This window comes from Marmota monax, unplaced genomic scaffold (assembly GCF_021218885.2).
Source record: "Marmota monax isolate L192 unplaced genomic scaffold, Marmota_monax_Labrador192_F-V1.1 WCK01_AAM20220418_F8-fsc00065, whole genome shotgun sequence".
NCBI classification, from domain to species: Eukaryota; Metazoa; Chordata; class Mammalia; order Rodentia; family Sciuridae; genus Marmota; species Marmota monax.
In genome coordinates, this window is record NW_026694038.1 from 3,502,115 (window position 1) to 3,512,309 (window position 10,195).

The 10,195-nt window shown below is 36.5% G+C and overlaps 1 protein-coding gene across 1 annotated transcript in view; it reads left to right on the forward strand.

Moving 5' to 3' along the window:
• The window catches only part of LOC124106515 (protocadherin Fat 1-like), a 149,747-nt gene extending 144,717 nt beyond the window's left edge, over nt 1–5,030 (forward strand). Inside the window, exon 23 of the mRNA XM_046464165.1 lies at nt 4,910–5,030. Within this exon, the coding sequence (XP_046320121.1) occupies nt 4,910–5,030 (121 nt within the window). The remainder of the gene's footprint in view (nt 1–4,909) is intronic.
• The last annotated feature ends 5,165 nt before the right edge of the window (nt 5,031–10,195 follow it).

The window sequence follows — 10,195 nt, forward strand, 5'->3', positions numbered from 1 at the left end:
GGAATATATTTATTTTCCAGTAACTGAAACATTCCCTCCTTGATTTATCAGTTTGTGGGTTCTAAACTTCAACAACTTTCTAGGTCTGAAGAGAATTCTTAGTTCTTTTTCTACAGTCTGCCTCATCTTTGCTAACCATGCTTCAACATGTCTACTGTGTTTACTTTTCATCTCTAGCTTCAAAATTTTCTGTGGTTTCCCTTCCTTCCTTGTTGAAGTTTTACAAATAAATCTTGAGGGTGTAAGAGAATAATGCCTTCTTTTGAAACCTCAGAAAAAGTTATATACAGTAAAGGATTGGCTTTCTTACTACATCTGGGCAAAAAATATCAAATAAAGGAGAACTTTTAAGCCTCAGAAAAGTAAATTTAGCTTAAGAAAAAAAAAATTGAGAGAGCCCATTTTATTTCAGAAGTGAGGAAAGACATATGTCAAAAATAAAAGCCTTAACTAGAAAACAGTAATTATGCCTAAGCTTCATCGTGGCTACAAGTGTGTTATTAAAGTTATATAGTTGTCCAAATAAAGTGTTTTGTAGAGTTTCTTGGTATTTTTCCTAAATGCAAAAAACAATCATCCAAAAGTAAAGAGATGCCAAGGCCGACCTCCTTGACCCCATTTCATGTCCCCTGCTTCTGCCACAGGCATTCTCCTAGCACTTCAAATAGATCAAGCTACTCTCAGGTACTTTGTGTTCTTCCCATCCTTTCTTCCTGTGATTCTTTCAAGATATTTGCACTGGTGACATCTACTCCTCATTCAGGATTTACATCAATTTTCTTCTCCTGATCACACTATCTAGATAGTTTCACTACTTAATTGCTCTTTCTCCGTTGGGACAGTGATTATATCTCCTGAAATTATCATGCTCCTTTAATTGTCTGTTGCCTATCTTTTCCCTCACTTCAGCTTTCATGAGTAGGAATCTTCAGTCTTATTCCCTTTCCATAGCTGGATTCCCAAAGAGTGTATGACACCTAATAGTTTTGAATAAATATGAATGTAATCATTTTATTCTATTAATGCTTTTAGCATCTTCACAACATTAGCTCTCTTTGGATAACAGGATTATAACATTTTACAAATGGGAATACTTTACTGTCACAGAGCCCAATTATCTGTTTAAGGTTAGTGCCACCAAAATTCATGTCTAACTTGAATAAGCTACTTGGATTGAATTATCATAGGAATTCACTATGCCCTAGAGAATCTATCTCAATCCTATTGAAGTTATTTTACAGAATAAATCTAATTTAATGTACCAACTTAGCAAGTGCTTATTACTGTGTCAGGGAATACTGTAGAGGTTTACAATACATCATTAAACAAACAACAAAACAAAAATCTTTGTTTTGTAGGCCTTACATTCTAGACAGAAGAGGTAAAGCATTAAATATAAGTTTATAAAAATCACAGTACATTAGATGATATGGGCAACAGGGTGAGGGTGGTCAGTTGTTATAGGCTGAGGGAGGTCGAAATTTTAAAGGTGTTTGAAATTCACATTTAAGGTGAAAATAAAATAGAGATACATGGGTATATTCCCAGCAGAGAGCAAGACAGCATACATGTGGAGAGAAGGCCTGGTTCTATCGGATGACTGTGGAACACAGGCAAGGAAGAGAGAAAAATAAATTGTGTGTGTGTGTGTGTGTGTGTGTGTGGGGGGTGATCAGGATGTTATTGGCTATTGAAAGAACTGAAGTCTTTTCTGTGAGTGAAAAGGAGAGTTTTTGCCCTGTGCTAAATAACAGTATCATCCCACTTATGTTCTGAAAAGATTCTTCCGGATGATGTGTTGAAAATAGAGCATGGGAGCCAAGATTGAAGCAGGGAGGTCAGTTGGGAACTTACAAAGGAATTCTCCTGAGAGGAGGTAGTTCTGGCCCAGACCATCACCAGATGGTGGAGCTGGTGAGAGAGAATTCCATTCCAGAAGTTCTTTGAAAATAGGATCAGAAGAAGTCTTTTGCACATAGGGCATGGAGTGAGAAAGATAAAGAGAAATTGAGGATGCCACCACAATCTTGGCCTCAGACTCTTGTGTGGAAGATGGACTGAAAGTTCAAGTTCAGACCTGAGAGAACTGGCAGGGAGGCTAGTGTACTAGTGCTTCTGAAAGGTGATGAGAACTGCAGCTGAGACCCTGGTAGTAGGAATAGGGGAGAGGATAGACCTAAGCTTTATTTTAGGGATAGAATAATAAGAAAAATGCTAGTGGATGTTGGTAATAATAATAGAAATTACTATATGAGAGTCCTTGTTGAAAAAAATTACACAATAATTTCTTTAAACCTAATGTAAATGACATAAGTGAGGTAATGCCTTAGACAGTTTGTTCATAAAAAGAAATACCAAAAATTGGTAAATAATTTGCTTCATTTATGTAGATGGATAAAGGGATGGTGCTATTGTCTGATTTACAATATGCCCCTGAGGAAAACTGAGGGGCAGAAACATGTGGTGTATAAAAAAATTGCACCCCTTCTTGGATAGTTCTATTCATGTTACTTAGCACTACTAGATAAATATTCCTAGGATGCAACTCTGAAACGTAATTTTTTTCTCCCTGTTGTACTGAGGATTGAACCCGGGCTTCACACATGCTAGGCAAATGCTCTGCTCCTGATCTACAGAGTACAACTCTTGGTCCCCTCTTTCCTCTTGCATGAAACACTTAAGAATCATTGTCACCTACAAGATGACAGTCAACAATATTAAACTAGAACTCACAGCTTTGGATTTAGACAACTTTTCACAATTCATTTCCTTTACTTTTCCCTTCATCTAATTATTCAATGAAAATAATCTCATTCTATAAATCCAGTTTCCCGTTTCCCTGCATTTTTCTCTGATTGGTGAGCTCAGCATCCTTTACTCTCACTGTCTACCTTCCTTTTTTCAGCCTGCCTGGCCCCTTTTTTCCTGAAGCTTTCTCTACCCCCCCATGTCTTTACACAACCACTCTATTTTTGGTAAAGTAGTTTTATGTCTTTTGTTATTTCTCATATTGTATTATCGGTATTCAGGGACCAAATTGTCAAGTGATGCTGTAAAGTATTTAGATGTCATCCTGACATTGGATGGAGAGAAATAGACAGTTAGCTTAAAAACCTGGTCTAGGGACAGATGTGCAGGTCAGACTCTGCATAAGGACCTCAGAATTCTGTGGATGTTTGTCTGTAGGCACCTGCTCAGAACATGGACCCATTGATTCATTGGCAAAATCAAAATAACCCAGCTATTCCCTGTCCCTATTGTGCTCCAGGAATCCCTGAGGGCACTTTGGTTTTATGCATGTTGCAAGGATGATATGGTTCAAGTAGGGACCGCAGGCAGAGTGCACTCATTCTCCATGGCCTGTGTGATTTTGGGAGAGCAGGGCATTGTAAGTGGTCAAGTGCAGGCACATGTGGACCTACAGGCTCTGGAACACTGCCTAGCAGCAAAATATTATGTTGTACATTGATTTTCTAAATTTATTTTATTATTTTTTGTGTGTTTATTTGTATTTATTTACTTTTTTAAAGAAGGGGATTTTTTTTTCTAATTTTTACAAAGTGTCCATATAAACTAGAGATATTTCTGGTAATATAATTCATTTAATTTATTCAAGTTTTTTATTCTTTCTGCAAGTATGCATTGAACATCTAAAATGAGTCTGAAAAATAAATTTGGAGTCTGTGTGAAAGGGGGAGTAGATGGCTTTTGTGACATGGGAAGACAAGCTGAAGTCTATCACAGTCTAATCAGAAGAGAGACACAAAGGGAATAAAGAAGAGAATCAGATTGCCCAGATATCCCAGAGATAAACTTGGGAATCAACTTAATGATTATTGAATAAATGTGTGGTTGGTATGGGGCATGAGGAGGGTAGGGGTGAAATAAAGAAGTTAAGGATTACTAATATTTTAATTTCCTATTGACATTCTTTGGGAAGATGATAAAGGAAAATCCAGAATAGCAATGTTATGCCTTTATCTGTTGAAGGACAAGGTGAGTTCACACCCTAGGCATGTATTACCTCTGTAAGCGCTTAGTAGTAAGTCTAAATAGTGCTAGCCCACACAGTTGACTCACTGCGCATGAATCCTTCCCTCTCTAACTCCATGGGGCACACAGCCACATACAGAGCCCTTAGATCTGCAGGTGTGCAAACATGCCCACTCATAATGTCTTGCTCCTGTATCCTTTAGTGGCTAAAGATATATCATAACTTTATTTTTAGAAATATTAAGCTTACATTTATGCACTAAGTATATATTGCATATGTAAGTATTTGTGTGCATAATCAAGGCATGAGCTTTTCATGTTTTAAATGCTATATTTTGTGTTATGTTTCTAATCTGGAATGTCCCCCCAAAGCTCATGTGTTGAAGGTAACATGCTTTGTATGCAAAAGCTATTCAATCAATACTGCTAATTTTTTTTTAAATTTTTTAAATTTAAATATTTGTGTTATATGTTGGTATGACTATTTTGTTGGCATTTCTTTTGCTATTTTTGTTTGTTTTTAATAAAGAAGTTCTGTATACTGGGTACAATAACTCTGATGTCTTTTTAGAAATAATATTCAAAACAATGTTTCATAATAATAGAAATGCTGAAATCTCATAAAAATAGAACTGCTAAAGTTCCCACTCACTGCTACTGCTGGCCTGGAAAGATGATTGAGAATTACAAGGAAAGGCTTCATGCAGCTGCATTCAGTGCACAAGCAGTTCCTTCGGGGGCTCAGCAGCATACAAATATGTTGGTACTGGATTGTTACTGAGTATTGGAGAGCTGTTGTTGGAATTGCTGTTACTGACACTGCATCTGCTAAATCCCCTGATTCTGGGATCAGGGCTGGACCTGAGCAGAGCCACCAGTTGCTGCTGCTGTTGTTATTCTATTGCTTCTGTTATAGCCACTCCACTGTTGTTACTCCTGCCAACATGGTCCTACTTCTTGGTGCTGCTGCTGCTGAAGCAGGATGGAAGTTTATTGAAGGCCTGACAGAATGCCCTGGGCACTCAGAGGACTTGTGATAACTCTGATGGGTGTTTGCTGCTGTATCTGGTGTGAAAATGTCTAAGTGGAAGACAATCCATGTGCATAAACTGGGGCCTACTGGTGCACAAAGCCACTGAGCTGCAGTTGCAGGTTCAAGTAGACTCTGTGAGAACAGGCTTGGTGGAAGGGTGGCTGCTCTGTAACTCTGTAGCTGGGGGCAAGGAACTTCATGGGACTTGTGCCTATATGTTGTAAAATCTCTGACTCTCTATCTTTGCTAGATGTTGGGCTCTGTGCATCTGCAGAAAGTTAACAAATTTCATTTGAGAAGAAAGTGAAAATTTAGCATAAAAATATTAAAAATGGGGCTACGGTTGTGGCTCAGTGGTAGAGTGCTCCTCTAGCATGTTGGAGGCTATGTGTTCGATCCTCAGCACCACATATAAATAAATAAATAAATTAATTAATTAATTAATTAATTAAAGGTAAAAAAATGAACGTGACAATAAAAAGGAATTGAGCATTCATCATTTAGAGATATTTGGTTAGCACCTATGTACGTGTTCCCCGTTGATTTTTACATGTCATTTTAAAGATGAGAAAGTTGAGACATAGGAACTTCAAAAAGTTATCAGAGTTGAGATTCTGAAACAAGTTTGAGTCATGTTTTTAAATTTAGAAAATTGACTTAGACACCTGGCTCTTTAACACATAACACTGAACACAAAAAGAAAAGTTGTAGTATTGCCAAATCCATGGTAATTAGCACAGATCCTGTTTAAATTAGGGGGAGGAAATGGATTCAATACAGTCTAGGTAGACTTCTCAGAATATGTTAATTGAAAGGTCAGTTTTACATAAGTGGTAGGACTGGGGTTACTTTCCAAATTGAGGAAAAACATGAAAAAGTAGTGAAATACAAATATAATGAGATTTAGATAAAAAGAACAGTTGTTTGTTGTTGGTATTGTCGATCTGGTTGATATTAGTTGGGCATAATTTTTTGTTAGAAGTAGTTTGAAGCCAATGATAAAGAGCTTTGTAACTTATGATAAGAGATTGAATTTTCTCCTGTCAGCACAGGAGAAATGATGAAAGTTTTAGCAAAGGGAATGACAAGTTGAAGCACTGTTTTAATAATCTGTCAGGAGATGTTGGGAGAAGAAGGGAGATTGCTAAGATCAAGCAGAAGGCTTTTTCTAATGACAGAGGACTTTTATTGATCAAGGATGTAATGCTAATATGGCACAAGGGAAATGAACAATGAATTGTAAGACATAGAGAAAGAAAAAATTCATGGGGCTGGTAACTTCCTGAATGGGGTTGTCATGCAGAAGGAGTAGACTCAAAGTGAGAAAAGGAAGCTATGGGGGGAAAAAAAAGAAAAGAAAGAAAAAAAAATCAATGCTAGAAACCCCCAAAAATTAAAATATTATTGACAGAGAGGAGAAGAAACTGATTAAAGTAAAAGATTTTGGTTTTAGAAAATTTTAGATGATAAAATTTTTTAAAATTTTAGATGATTTTGGTACTGGTATTACCAATGAGTTACATCCCCCAAAGATTTTTTTTTTTTTGGTGTGTGTGTGTGTGTGTTTTGGAAGGAGGGACAGGGCCTTGCTAATTTGCTGACTGGCCTTGAACTTGTGATCCTTCTGCCCCAGCCTCCTCCAGAAGCTGGGCTGGACTTCTCATATTCTCTTATTGAAATTCTCATATTCTCTTATTGAAATTCTGAATACCTGCTGTGCAGTGTGAATGTGATTCGTGCACCCTTAGCTCACGGATATCAGTATTGCTTCTACCACTACTTCAAATTGCTCCAAAACAGCTTCCTAGGATTGCCTAGCTCTCAACTCTGTGGGAGACTTTTCAGTTCATATCTCAATTCATATTAATTCACATCTCTTAGGTATATGAAATTGTTGATCTGCTTCTCTTTTTAAAATAGCTTCTTTAAAATCTTTTGAAACCACCATTTCTTGCATTGCATTTCCCCCATGGTCTTCTCAACCTCTATGTCTTAAACACTTGTGATATTTGGGCATAGTCCTCTGCACCCCTTTCTTCTTCTTCTGCCTGTTCTCCTTCATTATTGTGTCCACTGCTTTGGGGTAAGCTACCATCTTCTTGACGTTGATAAATTCAATATCATTCTATCTCATATCCCTCATCTAAGCTCCAAAACTTTAGATATTCAGTGATTCCATGGAAACAAGTCCTTGACTGCATGCATGACCATATTCTATCCCATTGCACAAGTCAAAAAATTTTGACCTTATCACATTATACCTGTACTAAATTAAGTATCAAGTTTCCCTAAAAAATTCTACATTGCCAGGTAACGTGCAAATTAGATAAATTTTTTAAGCTTTAAATTGCAATTTAAAATATTTGAAATTTTTCTGTCTAACAAGAATATAGCAATTAAAATTTAGAATAAATCAGTATATCTTGGGGAAAACCCAAGAATTATTTTTTATATTACAAAAATGTAAGGAAATGTATTACTTGTCCTTGGAGGAACTGAAGTCTCAACTAACTTCAAATTTAATTAGTGATTAAGACTTAAAACTTATTGAAACTGATTAATTTCCAATGTTTCATATTTCTTTAGTGGGAATAACCCTTTATAGAGTGAAAAGAATATTTACTGGTTTGGGTTAATAGAAAATTTTCCTAATTCTAGATAAATATTTTGATGGTACTGTCTCTGAAAAGTACAATTCGCAGAAGATATAAAAGGGTGCTGAAACAAAACACAAAAGATTAGGAACTTGAACAAGAAAAAATTATTTGTTATAGTTCTGGAGGCTAGAAGTCCAAGTATTAACATGAAATACAAGTTAATATGATGTGTGTGTGTTTGTGTATGTGTGTGTATGCACATGTATGTGTGTGCACACATACACAGGTGCTGGTGTATGCACATACTAGTTCATATGGGTTACTTAGAAGTGGTAGGAAGCTAAGATATAATGACAGCAAGTGGAGAAATATCTTCATCCCAAGTGGATGTTGGAACCTTGTATGAAAGAACCATATTCCTTCCTAAAATCCTCACATCTTCTTTTACCAAAAAAAATCTCCTACTCTCTTAGCAAGTTTGGCTGCTGAAACAAAATGCAAAAGATTAGGAACTTCAGCAACAAACATCTATTTGTCATAGTTCTGGAGGCTAGAAGTCCAAAGTCAGGTTGCCAACATGGTGGAGTTCTTGATGAGGAGTCTCTTGAGTCCCAGGCTGCTAGGTGTCACTGCACCCTGACATGGCAGACAGGAAAAGCTCTGATCCCGTTGTCTTCTTCTAAGGGTACTAATCCTGTCACAGGGCTTCACTCTCCTAGTCTAATTTAACACTCTTTGCTTGCCAAAATCCAACCTCCAAATATCACATTGGGGATGAGAGTTATAATATACTTACTTGGAGGACAAACAGGGGAGGTCCATACCACCTACCATTTCAAATAGCAGGAAAAAGAAATCTATCTTAATTATCTTTTCTTAGATGATGTTATATTGAAATTTCCACTGAACTGTTGTGAAAAGTCCATTAGTGAACTTTGTTGTTATGGACAGAAGATCTAAGCTCCAATGCAGGCTCTATCACTAAGAAGAAATGAGCCACTGAGTAAGCCATTCATCTTTCTGATGCTTTACTTCCTTTCTCTAGGAAATGAAAATATTTAGCTGGATGACTTCTAATAAATAATTCATTGTAAAGTTCTGATTATATAAATAAAAAGTATAAAGTATAACATCTTCACCGAATAGTTTAATCAATCAGTATTTAGCTGTGCATAGTGGCACATACCTGTAGTTCCAGTGACTTGGGAGACTGAGGCAGGAGGATCCCAAGTTTGAAGCTAGACTTAGCAACTTAGCTGAGACCCTATCTCATTTTTTAAACCAACAACTTTTTTGAAATAGTAATATATTTAAAGAAATTTTGAAAAAAAGACCTTAAATAATAGAGGTAGAGATGTAAAATTTTCCACCTCTACTAATTGTGTTTCATGATATTGCAAACCCTTTTGCCAAAGATCCAGGAATTCTGCAGGCTACGACATTAGCCCAGTCTGTGCTGTGAAATCATACTGGGAAGCACAGGGCTGGTGTGAGCCTTGTGTGCCTCTTTGTGTTGTGGCTCTGGAAATCTTGTAGGGTTCTAAGACTGAGAAATAATTGCCTTTTAATGCCAGTGCAGTCTTTGGCAGGAATGCCAAATAGAGAAAACAGCACAAGGCAATTTGATAAGGATGAATATTCTCTCAGGCAGGGACATATGATCACTTGAGATTTTCCTTTCTCCAAATGACTTCCAGCCAAAGCATAGAAACTCCTTCAAACAGTAGTGCATCCGGGTAAATCAACAATTCATACTCATCTCAGAAATACATGAAATACAAGTTAATATGATATCGTGTACTGTATGTGTTCTCAGCTGTGCATCAAAATAATGGAACATTTCTTTCTGGTTGAAAAGAAGTCCTTCAGCATACAGCCTATAAACCTGACAAGGAGCAAAGCCAGACACTTTCTGCTTGTAAGCCACCTTTTCCCCTCTAAGATAACCAAGTCATGCTTTCCAAAGCACTTTATAAACATTTCACAATGAAAACTGACAAAGATATTAAGATGTCTTAGTGGCTTTGCTAAACGCTTTCACATGAATATGTAGACTACACAAAAACCAAGTGAAATCCATGATTATAGCATTAATCTAAACTGTCTACTTTGTTAGAGACTATCTAATTTGCTTTGTGGCCTAGTGGTATGGTATATAGTGGTTCATAAAAAGCTGAAAAAAATTAAAAATACTAATTTCATGGTTATATATGCAAAATGGAAATACAAACACTGATTTTTCACATTTTAAATTAACAAATCCTGGATGTCATCCTAGATATACAGGGAAAAAAGTATTGAATATATGTATCCAGAGCTCGTACTAGGGGGGGATTAGTGAGGCAGAAATCTTGGTGCAGGATTTGAGGGGGTGGAAAAAAAACCCTTCAATCATATTTTTTTTAAATCAAAATTAAGCCATGACAAAACCTACAAAAATTAAATAAATCAGTATCAGTATTACTGAAGTTTCCTTTAACCACAGTCTCCAGTGTGGCTTGGCTTGGCACTATAACTATTCTTACTTTTTATCATATTATACTTCAGAACTTAGAAACAAATGCAGAATTTA